Source organism: Lissotriton vulgaris, chromosome 4_1 (assembly GCF_964263255.1).
Source record: "Lissotriton vulgaris chromosome 4_1, aLisVul1.2, whole genome shotgun sequence".
NCBI classification, from domain to species: domain Eukaryota; kingdom Metazoa; phylum Chordata; class Amphibia; order Caudata; family Salamandridae; genus Lissotriton; species Lissotriton vulgaris.
Genome location: NC_141691.1, coordinates 1,851,218,248 through 1,851,231,976, shown reverse-complemented (window position 1 = coordinate 1,851,231,976; position 13,729 = coordinate 1,851,218,248). Strand labels below are relative to the sequence as shown.

At 49.4% G+C, this 13,729-nt stretch overlaps 1 protein-coding gene across 1 annotated transcript in view; it reads left to right on the top strand.

Annotated features, from left to right (window-relative positions):
* Positions 1-13,729, top strand: part of DSCC1 (DNA replication and sister chromatid cohesion 1) — a 169,854-nt gene that overhangs the window by 80,624 nt on the left and 75,501 nt on the right. Inside the window, exon 5 of the mRNA XM_086966161.1 lies at positions 2,462-2,600. Coding sequence (XP_086822287.1) covers positions 2,462-2,600 — 139 coding nt within the window. The remainder of the gene's footprint in view (positions 1-2,461; positions 2,601-13,729) is intronic.

Below are 13,729 nucleotides of genomic sequence, written 5' to 3'. Positions count from 1 at the left end.
CCAAGAAAGGACTGGGTAAATAAATGTGGTTTTCTGTGCCTAGTCCTATTCTACAAGATAATATGGGAGAAGTCTGCTGAGGAACTACTGTGCATGCTGTTAGCTATGGGGTCTTTGGAGATAGCTAACTCTTCTACTGTATAAAGAAACTGTTGACATAGTGATGAAACGTCATGCCTCTGCAGTTCACACCATGAATTGTTTATTTTACATTATTGGGCTACGTGTATGGAATTTTGTGCTTATTTGAAAGTGAGTAAAGAGGGAGCAGCTAACAATTGATTTGTGCCATGCATGTAGGCATTTGTTTATTTGAAATCAGTCGAGTGCCTGTGCTCCTTCCTTTGCTCACTGCTCACTGTTTTAGTGCATTTTCCGTAGAGAAAAAAAACTATCTCGGCTCTCCCATCACATGAAGTATATTGCCATAGTTTGTACAGGTGACTTTGTCCAGTGTCAGGCCTTGTTTCAGCTCTACAGGTTCCAATCTTACCAAGCTTCATTTTCACATTGGGACAGTAGAAATGAAACTTTAACGTGGTGATCTGGGGGTGTATCATTAACATGTCCTACTTCAGCATACAAGCTCAGTGCTGGTTCCATCACATGCTTTCTCTCAAATTATGCTGCCTGCAGCACATATTTGGAAATGGAAAGAGCTATGGCTGCTTCTTATGATTTTGAGCTGTGCTGTCTGCAGCTCATAAACAAACTTGTAGATTTTCTGTGCTAATCTTTGTGTTCCAGGCAGCTCGGTTTCAGCAAAAGCAGAGCATAGGCCTCTTCTGGGCTTCAGCACGGTTGTTGAAGCTCTTCATAATATGAACCTTGTCTTTCTGTATAAGAAGATATGGCTAACAAAGGCACGCTTTTATGATCATCGCCATTTAAAACTAGGGAAAGGAGTACTGGCTACAGGACATTGATTCTAGAGGGGTTCATATGCACAGTGATCTTGTTGTTGCAGTCTTGATACCTGCTTACTTCCAGGGCTAACCGGTCCCAGGATGCTTGTTTCCGGTCTAGGAAGTTCGAGCTGGACTGTTCCCATGAGGCACAGGGTCAAGGCTGATTTGCATATAGCTGGGTCTGAATTGGGGTGGCTGAAGAATTATGATAGATTCAACCCAGATCTGGGACTGGGGTGGAGTGAAACGTTTCTACCCCCTGTCCATCATCTCCTTGTGTTTGCTTTGGCCATTACACAACCACATGCATTTGACAGTGAGCTGAAGCCATATGAGTTGTGACATGCTCTCATACAGGAGTAAAAATAGACTGCAGGAAATTTGTGGCCAAATAAATGGCTTACAATGTCCTGAGTGGGTCATAGAGGCTGCACTTATAATGTTTAAATCTAGAGGGCACTAAAGCAATAAAAATGCAACTAAATCTGGTATTTTCCAGTTTCTACTGAAAAGAAAAAGTGTTCCATTCAGTGGCGTTTTATTGGTTGAAATCTGTTTTAACTGAAAACCAGAAACCACACTTATTCTGTTTTCACTCCTTTGAAAGAGCTCTTTCAAAGTGGAACACTGAACAGCCTTTAACAATGAAAGCTTTTTCAAATGTTGCTACAGTAGTTTAGAGAAGTTTCTTTTGTTTGCTTGCACGTTGTATGGGATCTGCTTTACATATCAGTGTTGCACTTCAATTGCCCTTAATGTCTATTGGATCAAAATTACAACACTAACTATTGAAACTTCTTTGCTATTATTTTTACATCTTCTTACTTATCCTCTTTGTTTAACTACCTTTGACGTTCTTGCTATCACATTTTTTTTTTGAGAACCTGGAATAATCTTTCTCCCTATTTTCCCTCGTTTCTTCTTCGATGGACCAAGTATAATAAAAAAAATAGTAATTCTTGACCACTGAATCGTAGCTCCAATAGGACTCCCTCACAATTGCCGTGCCATTATTCCTATAAGCTAATTTCTATACATACTTAGTTTTCTTTAGTAATGTTGTTAGGATACACCCAGTTTACTCATTGGGTTAAGTATGGTTTAATTATGCATAAGTTATGCAGAAGGGTGTTTTTTAGTTGTATGTTATAACCTATGACTGATTGGGAAAAAGGGTGACTTCTATTTGCTGTATTAATTTGCACGGGCACTTGATTCCAGCACTACTCTCTCTTCCCCCTCTTTTTCCCAGTGGGACCCTAAGCTGTGTTTTGTTTACTGACTTAAGACAGATGACCAGTATGCATCAGCAACTGAGACAAGACCTGACTTGCACACCTTATCGATACTTTTAATTCACACCCTCCCACACATTTGGACACAAAGCGGAGCTTCCTTGGAGATAAGGCCAGCATTAGCTTAAAATATGGTTAAATATAGACATATAAATAAATCTCAAGTTACTTCTAAATCTCCGTTTTGTACTAGGATTCTTGAATTAAGGTCAACTAGTGTAAAGAATTAAGTTAACATGAAAAATATGTTTTTGGCAGGATGCTGGAGAATTCTTGAGTTTGATTATGAGATGAAACTTCTGAATCATATCACACAGCTCGTGGATTCAGAGTCCTGGTCTTTCAGCAGAGTACCGTTGGATGTGTGTCTACAGGAACTTCAAACTTTGGAGCCTCCGTGAGTAATAATGATTTTTTTTTTAGGTTCAGTATTTAACCCTTTCACTGCTTGGGTGTTTGCGGACCTCTGCGCTTGAGCTTTTTCTAGAAATCGACCTTAGGTTTGTTTAAACACATGTATCTCTTGAATCCATTTGTGCAGTCATCCAATTCGTATCAATGTAAATCCTGCATCCGTATCTTATTGCAAACGTAAGACCTATTGAGAAATATAGAGATCTTGCCCTTTTTTAACAGATATGCTAGGTATTTTGTTGCATTCCGCTACTGGGCAAATATACATCTTAGAGTGCTAGCCAAGGAAATGTTGCCCTGAATGTTGAGTGTCCAAGAATATCAAATATGTGTGGGTTTTCCTACGGAATGGAGTCTGCATAATCAATTATATAATCTTAGCGCAGATCAATAAATTGTAGCAGAATCACAGTTTTTGGTCTACCGTTCATCTGATGCCGGATATTAGTCTTTTCTGGCTCTTTATTTCTGAAGGAATGTGTTGATGCAAGCCAGACCTCCTTTTTCAAGATAGCTGACCGGTAGTAAACTATGAACTCTTATGACACTTATCAGGTATTTCCTGCCCCAAAACTTAGTAATTCCTTTCACTTTTCCTAGCGCATGTGTTTATTATATTCCTGGGTTGCAAGTCTCTGGTAAACATTTTATATCCTTGATTAACCCTTTCGATGCTCATGACGGAACGGTTCTGTCATGAGCATCGGTTGAGCTGTTCTCATGACGGAACCGTTCCGTCATGACCACGCACGTTTCCATTAGGGCTCAGCACCCGGCGGTAAATCGTACCGCACGGATGTGGTTAAGTGTGTCCTGCCTTTAATGTTCTTGAGTCCTGCAGATTATCATTCTCTTACTAAAGAGCTGTTGCGTCTATACAAGTAGGATAAGTAATGGTGACTACCTTATTTGGAACTCCTAGTGAAACAGGACCCCTTTATGCATCTGTCCCAACTCAGAAAAGGGTTAAAGTCATTTTAACCCCAGAGACACTGTTGATTATCAATTGCGTCCTCTGAAATTACTTCAGGTAGACCTTTAAAACTTCGGCTTAACTAGCAGTCTTATCCAACCCATCTTGTCTCCTCTGACTTTCGGTTTCTCAATTTCAGGCTTCTTTTCACTAATGCCAAGTCCTTCTTTGTCACTGTGACGCTGATTCGTGAGAGCGATCAAACCTTCAACATCTAGAGCCTTCTGGCTGCTGTTCTACACTTTGGGCATGGTCAGGGAGTAAGAACTTGTGGCAGGAATGCATAGACACTTCTCCTAACATCTGGAGATCATGAAGAGTCAAAATAAATTGATGTCAAACCATCTGCCCGCTTTAAGAGTAGAATTGATGCCCATATGACGACAAAGGGCAATCTGGAGCTGGAGAGCATTACCATGAATTAAGGTTCAAAGACTTAAATCCTGGATGAAGGCGTTCCTGTCAGAGGCACTCCTCACCTTACGAAATTGGGCCTTTTCTGAATCTCCTGCATAGTACTACAGTAAAAGTAATATCCTTGTGCAAATTCAATTTCTTGACTGCAATCTGCTATTATGTAGTTGAGATACGCTTTCCCTTATTTCTATGATTTCCTCATTTCCATCTCCACATTCTGTCGATTTCTTTGTACCTTATATTTTTTTTGTGTCTTTTTCTTTAAACAGCGTAAGGATAGTAACCCTTTTTTCTCGCCGTTTCCGCTCCTCCCACCGCTCCCTGCGGGCCCGCCCCCCTGCTTCCCATTGGCCACCCCGCTCCCGCCTCCCAGCTGCTCCTCCCTCCCTCTCCCCCTCTTAAGGAGACCGCGCAGTGGTGTAGGAGCGACCTCTAACCCTGCTCGTAGGCAGGTCGCTCCCCACGCCACCACACGGCCGCCAGCTACTTTGTTCCTTTTCTCTGCCGTCCGCCTGCTGTCCCGCTCCTCCCGCCACTGCGTCCCTGTGGCCCCCCCCCTGCTTCCCATTGGCCACCCCGGTCCCGCCTCCCAGCTGCTCCTACCTCCCTCTCCCCCTCTTTTTTTTTTTTATATTTCTTTTTATTGATATATGGTAACAATAAAACAAAATTAACAAATGCATTGGGATACCTTGACATTATTTCTGCAGTGCTCGGAGCAGAGGAAGTCTCGCAAACAGAATATGATACACAGAATAGTATAGAACTTAGAATCAAGGGGAATCCTGAGTGTCCAAATCAGATTGTCCGGCTGGGGGAGCACAGATGTCGCCCCGGTAAACATTCCATGGCCCCCAAATCTTTATCCACTTTTCAGGGCAGCCCTTTGCAATATATACAGCACGCTCCCTGAACATACACCAGTCCAAATCCTGGGCCCATTTGGTGTGCTGCGGCGGTCGAGTAGCTCCCGAGAGCTGTGCTATATTGTGTTTCGCAATCATACAGGCCAGAGTAACCCATTGATGTAAATGTAAATATTGATTGAGATCCGTGGGCTCCCAGATATTCAAAAGACATCTGCGCGCTTCCAATCGCACCTCACAGCCCAGGACCTCCTTCAGCGTATCATGAGTGGCGCGCCAATAACTCTGAACACTATCACAGTGCCACAGTATGTGTAAAAACGTCGCAATCTCTCCACATCCTCTCTTGCATGCGCCATTCGTGGTCCATCCCATCCTGACCAGAACCGGACCTGTGACATACGATCTATGTAGAATCTTTAATTGTACCAGACGCAACCTCATCTGTATCGCCACTACTCTAGGGGAGGATACGGCCTCAACCCAATCCTCATCGTCTATCTCCAAACCATCAGCAACCCACGCCACCCTGAGAGACCCCAACGGGTCTTCCATGTGATTAATCAACTTTCAATAAATCAATGAAATAGTTTTCTCTGGGATATGCCCATCCAATACACGATCTTCAAGAGGGGAGGCCTCGGGGAGGGCTTCACCTGGTAACATATGGGAGAGGAGGGCATGTCTGATCTGTAGGTAACAAAACCGCTCATTACTAGGAAGGCGATGTCTCTGCTGGAGAGCCTCGAAGGACAGCACTTCCCCTTTCCCCCAGACATCCTTAATCTGACTAACACCAATCAGCTCCCACTTGTCAAATCCTTTGGTGGTCCACAGGTTGCCCAATTTGGCGGAGCTAAAGAGAGGGGTCGGGAAAGTCAATCTCCCTTCCCAACCCAGACCTTCACCGCATGTGAGGTGGGACCCGCGAGTGAAAACCGCCCCGGCCGATTATACAAGGCCCGAAGGAAGTCTCCCCCGGGCGCCTGACTACGATCCATGGCGTACCCAGGGTCTCCTGGCAAGCCATACACTATCTGATTAATAGCCGCCAACTGGGAGGCCCAATAATATTTCCTCAGGTCGGGAAGCCCGATACCTTCATCATACCAGGCCAGGGTGAGTTTAGCATACGCGATGCGGGGTCTACCATCCCACAGAAGCAGCCTCTGAAGCGCCTCTACCTCCTTAAAGTATTTAGCGGGCACAGGGTCATGGTATTTTGGAGCACATATAAAAACCGGGGAAGCGCCAACATTTTGAACAATACCGCTCTGCACAGATGAGACCGAGGCAAGGCCCTCCAACGCTCAACATCAGTATGTAGTCTGACCAGCGGTGGCAACAAGTTCTCTACGTATCTTGTCTTGGCGTCCAAGGCAACATAAATTCCCAAATAAACAAAGCCCGTGGTGACAATTTGGAGGGGGCAGGTCTGTGGAATCACCGGCGGGTCTCCCGACAATACTAACAATACAGACTTCGCCTAGTTAATAGCAAAGCCTGAGTACTCACCAAACACTGAGAATATCAAGAAAGACGAGCAATGAGGATCTAGGCGATGTGAGATAGAGAAGCACATCATCCACGTAAAGCGAAATCTTGTCTTCCCAGTCCGGGGACCACCGCAGACCACGCACAGACCTATCCCATCTGACCCAAGCTGCCAACGGCTCCAACGCCAACGCAAACAGAAGGAGCGACAGAGGACATCCCTGCCGAGTCCCTCTCTCCAACGCAAAATCGCCAGATTGCCCCTATGGCTCGCGTCGTTGTGAACAATTGTCAGTGTATAGCAGGCGCACCCATCCAATAAACTCAGGCCCGAAGCCCAGCTTCTCCAACACCGCGAATAGGTACGACCATTCAACCCGATCAAAGGCCATGGTGGCGTCCAGGGACACCAACACAGCGGGTTGCAACAAATCACGGGCCCTACCCAGCACTCCGTGTAAACGCCGAAGGTTCAACGCAGTGTTGCGGCGTGGCATAAAGCCCGACTGATCTGGGTGTACCAAAGCGGAGATCACCTTGACCAACCTGATCGCCAGTATTTTAGCCAAAATCTTGGATTCCGTGTTAAGCAACGAAATAAGAAGAGGGGGAGGTTCGGGGCTTACCTGGCTTGTGGATAACTACGATATTCGCAATCCGCTGATCATATGGGAGGCTACCAGACTCTTTACTCTCAATAAACATGGCTTTAATGTGTGGTGCGATTTTGTAAGCGTTCAATTTATAGAGCTCAATTGGAATACCATTGGGACCTGTCGACTTCCCCGAGGTAATGCTCTGGATGGCTCCCACTATTTCGTCATCTGTAATATCGGAATCCGTATACTTCTGATCCTCCTCAGACAAAGTAGGCATAATAATATCTCTAATCATCTCAGCATGTTCAGCGGCAGTATAAGTGTCTGAGGAAGCATAGACACTCTGATAGTGGCTACCAAAGGAATCCGCGATCATCTGAGGATCTGTGAGAGCCTCCTGACCGCCACCTTCAAGCTCCGGTACCAACCGAGAGGCGCGCTCTCCACGCTCCAACCACGCTATGAGCTTGCCCGTCATATCGCCATGTTCATAAATCCTACTCTGGACATCATTATGTTGCGTCACCGCCGATTCCCTAGACAACCTATGGTGCTCGTCCTGCTTGAGGAGTAACTGATGTTGACTCCCGGCAGACACGCCACAAGCAACTTGCTCTTCCAAGTCGACAACCTTGGCTTCAACAGCATTAATCTCCACCAGACGTCTCTTTTTCTTACCCGCAATGAGAGACAAAGCCTCCCCGCGTAGAACAACTTTATAGGCCTCCCACAATGTCTGTGCAGAATCCACTGTACCCTGATTATGTTGAAAGTACTGTTCTGAAGCCCTACACATCCCTTTCCTGATGACGGGGTCCCGAAGGTGCCAGGCGTTAATAGGGGCAACTCTGCCCACCGCAGGTTGTCCCATCTCAAATCGGATCCAAACTGGGGAGTGATCGGAGACACCCCTTCCCAAAAGACGCGCCTCCCTGATAGTGTCAGCCATAGCCGCGGGCAAAAGAATATAGTCAAGTCGCGACATAGAGCCATGCGTCGCTGAGAGATGTGTATAGCTCCGTAGTACAGGATTCAAAAGACGCCACACATCGACCAGACCCAAAGAATCCAAAAATTCGGGGAGCCACTGACGTGACGGAGGGAGTGATCTCGGCAGGGTACAATCTAAACTACCATCGACAACTGTATTAAAGTCACCACCAAGAACGAAGAGACCAAGTGGGAGCGAGAGAAAAACCTTGGCAAGGTCCTTACATGTGTCAGACTGGAGTCCCGGGTGAACATATATAGTGAGAAATGTGACAGCTTTACCCCCGACCCTCCCAGAGACACCCACATATCTTCCCCGCTGATCGGACCACGTAGCCTGAACCTCAAATGGGAAAGCCTTCTTTACCAAAATTCCAACTGCCCTAGAGCCTGTTGTAAACCCAGCATGCGCAATCAGTTTATATCCCCCTCTGTGAAGGGCCATACAACGATTACCCACAAGATGCGTCTCCTGCAAAAGTACCACCTCTGGTGAATGGCGCCTGATAAGTTGACTAACCATACCTCTCTTAATTTTGTCCCCCAAACCATTCACGTTCCAACTCAACACCCGGATCCCAGATGCACGATTAGAGCAAGACATTCACCCCACTCCACAAGCGCACATTCACATCTGCTAACACCCATTGCAATTCAAAACGAAACCAAAAACAAAAAGAAACAAACAACTTCCCCCTCCACCTCCCCTCACTCAAGGCCCTTCCCCCCCAACCTGCACCTCTGCATTAGGACAACGCCCCAACCCCAAATCGTAGTGTGCCTGTCGCCCCGCCCAACAATGGTAGCTAAAAGTAGGAAGAGGAGCCTGCCGCACAGCCCCCCAACCCATCTCCCCACAAAAATCATGCCTAAGGAACACACATATTAGCCCAAAGCATTACTGTTACACAATAAGAAAAGGTTATATCCACCCCCGTGTCCAGAAACCAATTAAATCGGTCAGCGCAGAAGTCTCTCATTCCGGGCTCTGCCGCTCGACCTCGGCCTCATGTCGTCGGTCTTCCGCACCATCCGCCATCACTGTGTCCAACCAGTCCGATGCCACCTCCGCATTGTCAAAAAACCAAGTCTTACCATTCGTTTCAACTCATAGCTTACCTGGATATAGCATAGAGTATTTCATCTCTTTGTCTCTCATCCTCCGCTTGACTTGGAGGAAACTCTGACGCATCCTCTGTACGGCTTGCGTAAAGTCTGAAAAGTATGACACAGTGGTATTTTCGTATCGTAGCGGACCATCTGTCCGTGAGGCCTGGAGTATGGCATCCGGTCCCGAAAATTCAGGACCCTCGCAATCGTGGGTCTAGCTGGAGCCCCCACTTTCGGCGGCCCGCCCGGAACCCTATGTGCCCTCTCAACCGTAAAAACTTGCTGAGTCCCTTGGGCTTCAGATGTTTAAGGTTCAGGTCTTCTACGTAGAGATCAGGTGTACGATCTTCTGCCTTTTCCGGCACACCTAGGATGCGAACGTTGTTGCGCCGATTACGGCCCTCATAGTCATCAAGCAGCTGTCGGGTCTCCTCCCGTGCCGCTTGTAAGGCCTGGATCTCTCTCTGTACGTCAGCGACCAGGCTGGTGGTTTTGATGTCCAGGGACTTCACTTTTTCACTAGTCTTAGCGTGATACGTGCTCAGAAGGTTAACATCGATCTTAACCGAGTCCAGTTTGGTATCAAGTGCATCCATCCTCGTCCCCATATACGCTACAATCCCAGTGACGACATCCATTTTGTCTTTCAGAGAAGGCTCGGAGCCGCCATTTGGGGAGGCCGGTCTGGTCGCGGGGTGTTGCCTCAGATCGCTCGGAAATCCCTTAGGAAGTGTATACCTGTCCAGTTTGTTGGATTGGACAGCTCTCTGCCCTCTCCCACCTTTGGGGGGGGTTTATCGGTCTCAGACCTCGCCGCCACGGAGGGTGAGCGAGGAGGCCTCAATCAACCGGCCGATGTCGCACAAGTTCACACCTCCGACAACACTTCACACCTCCTCCGCGTTCCAAGAGTAGAACCATAAGGAATCAAGTAGTGCAGGGAAGGCCCCCTGAGGACGCCGAGCAGTTAGGGATAAGTCCTGGTAGCGGTTACAGGAGGAGGCACCACTTCCGGTCGGCACAGCCGCTGTTGTCGCATTAGCGCCCGGCCACAATTGTCACCACCGTCCGCGGCTAGGGCGATGGGAAGGCCCAAAACTTCAAACAACGATCCGGGAGGGTAGAATTGCACCTTTTCGAGCCGCAATTTCACCAGGGCGCAGCAATACTATTCTCCCATCGAATACGGTCCTCGGGTCACAGGATAACTGGCAGGATAGTCAAACGGAGGAACGGGTCTTACGGAGCTACACGATCACGCGGCCATCTTGGTCCCGTGCTAGTCCCTCTCCCCCTCTTATGGAGGCTGCGCAGCTGGAGCACCAAAGGCAAGCCCATCTGCGCCCGTCCGCGCTTGGACCGTGCCCTGCGCCAGAAACCCCTGGACCCCACGAACGCCACTACACCAGACTCCGCTACGACGCCAGCACCCTTTACGCACTCCACGCCGGCCGAAACCACACCTGCTTCCAAGCCGCCCAGAAACAGACACACGGACCTTTCTCCTGCCACACCTGCAGCTTCACCTGCGACAGAGCCACCAAACCTAAAAAGGACTGGACCCAACCACCTCCGCTGCATACTCCTCAAGACCCGCTCTGCACGCAAAAACGCCGTCGAGCTCTGGGATCTGCTCGACACCTCCGCCCTAGACGTGGCCTTCCTGACCGAGACCTGGTGGAACGACTCCTCGGCACCCGACATCGCCATAGCCATCCCGGACGGCTATAAGATCACCCACAGGGATCGCGCCAATGGAATCGGAGGAGGAATAGCCATTGTTCACAAGTCCACCCTCAAGGTCGCCACCCGCGCAGACGACACCCTCAACACCACCGAACACCTGCACTTCCGGATCCACACCGACCCCAACACCACCCTCAGAGGAACACTCATCTACAGACCCCCCGGACCCCGAGCTCAATTCAGCGACTCCATCGCCGACCTCGCCAGCACCCACGCACTCGCCCCCACGGACTACATCCTCCTCGGGGACCTGAATTTCTACCTCGAGAACAACAACAACAACGCCAACTCCGCCACCCTAATCGCCAACCTCGGCCTCAGACAACTCGTCACCGCACCCACCCACACCGCTGGACACACGCTGGACCCCGTCTTCTCCACAGGCACCCACGTCGCCTTCAACCACACCACCGAACTCCACTGGACCGACCACCGCTGCATCCATTTCACCTTCAAGAAACCAACCACGCACCACCGCACCCAACAGCTACCTCGCCGCTGCTGGAGCAAAGTCACCGAAGACCAGCTGATCACCACTTTCCACCCCCACCAACCCAGACACAGCAGCCCGCATCCTCAGACAGTGGATCGACGACTGTGCCAACATCCTCGCCCCACTCAAGAAACCCTCCAACAACCACGCCAGCAAGAGAGCCACCTGGTTCACAGACGAGCTCCAGACCTCCAAACGCGTATGCCGGAAACTGGAGAAGATCTGGTTCCACAAACGCGCTCCGGACAACCACGCAGCCCACAAGTACGCCACTCGCAGACATCACCACCTCATCAGATTAGCCAAGAGATCCTCCTTCAAAGACCGCCTGGATAACAACGCACACAACAGCAAAGAGCTCTTCAGCATCGCAAAGGAACTCTCCAACCCCAGCGCCAACGCCAACAACATAACGCCCTCCCTCACAAGAACTGTGCGACTCACATCTTCTTCCACCACAAGATCGGCGACATCCATGACCGCTTCAACACCATGACAACCCCGACTACGACAAACTCCACCTCCCCTGTGAACACCACCAGCGCCAACCGCCTGACCTCCTGGTTCAATGACGACGAGACACGCAAGGTCATGAACTCCATCCACTCAGGATCTCCGTCAGACCCGTGCCCACACCACGCATTCAACAAAGCAGACGCAGCCATCGCACCCCAACTACGGAAGGTCATCAACATCTCCTTCAAAACGGCGACATTCCCGAAAAGCTGGATGCACGCCGAAATCAACGCCCTCCTCAAGAAGCCCAAGGCGGACCCGAAGGACCTCAAGAACTTCCAGCCCATCTCCCTGCTCCAGTTCCCGGCGAAGGTCATCGAGAAAATAGTCAACACGCAACTGGCCCGCCACCTGGAAGACAACAACATCTTGGACCCGTCCCAGTCCGGGTTCAGACGAAACCACAGCACTGAGACAGCCCTCATCGCTGCCACAGACGACATCAGGCGCAAACTAGACAACTGTGAAACATCAGCCCTCATCCTCCTGGACCGGTCTGCCATCGCATTCTAAAGACACGCCTCCTAGAAGCCGGAATCCAAGAGAAGGCCCTTGACTGGACCACGTCCTTACTCTCTGGCAGAACCCAGATCGTCCGCCTCCCGCCCTTCCGATCCGAGGCCACCGACAACTGAGGCGTCCCCCAGGGCTCATTCCCCAGCCCGACTCTGTTCAACGTCTACATGGCCCCCCTCACACAAGTGGCCCGCCAACACGACCTCAACATCATCTCCTACGCCGACGACACCCAGCTCATTCTCTCCCTCGCAAAGGACCCACACACGGCCAAAACCAACCTCCACGAGGGAATGAAGACCGTGGCCGACTGGATGAGCAACAGCCGTCTGAAGCTAAACTCGGACAAGACGGAGTTACTCATCCTCAGAACCACCCTCTCAGCCTGGAACGACTCCTGGTGGCCGACCACACTGGGAACAGCAACAACACCCACCGACCATGCAGGCAACCTAGGATTCATCCCCGACTCCTCCCTCTCCATGTCAATCAGGTCAACACCGTCTCCTCCTCCTGCTATAACACCCTCCGCACGCTCTGCAGGATCTACAAGTGGATCCCGACCGAAACAAGAAGAACGGATACACAGGCCCTCGTCAGCAGCAGACTGGACTACGGCAACGCACTCTACGCAGGAATCCCAGCCAAACACCTACGACGACTACAACGCATCCAAAACGCCCCCTCCCGATCGTCAACGTCCCCGGCCGCAGCCACATCACCCTCCACCTGAGAGACCTACACTGGCTCCCCGTCGACAAGAGGATCACCTTCCAGCTACTCTCCCACGCACACAAAGCACTCCACAACGCCGGACCAGCCTACCTGAACAGCAGACTCAACTTCTACACCCCCACCCGCCAGCTCCGCTCCGCCAGCCTCGCCCTCGCCGCTGTCCCCCGCATCCAACGAACGACCTCCTGCGGCAGATCCTTCTCCTACCTCGCCGCCAAGACCTGGAACACCCTCCCTACCCACCTACGGCAGACCCAAGACCTACTCTCCTTCAGAAGACTCCTCAAGACCTGGCTCTTCGAGCAATAGCAGCAGCCCCCTTCCCTCGGCGCCTTGAGACCCTCACGGGTTAGTAGCGCGCTTTAAAAGTACTCTGATTGATTGATTGATTGATTTTACTAAGCCTAAGTGCAGCCCTTCATTTTTGTATTACGGTATTCAAAATATTGTAGTATATTCTTATTTTTTCCTTGCTATCACTAACTCGAGCATTATTACCCTATAAATATATGTAAATAATATTTAATTTACTCAATTAAATAGTTTTCTTATTTTTTAAATTAAGGAATCTATAGATTTGCCATATAAATGACAAATTCTTTTTGTTATACTTAGGGTGTGGCTGCTTCTGGCCCATCATTTTTCCTAAAAATTATA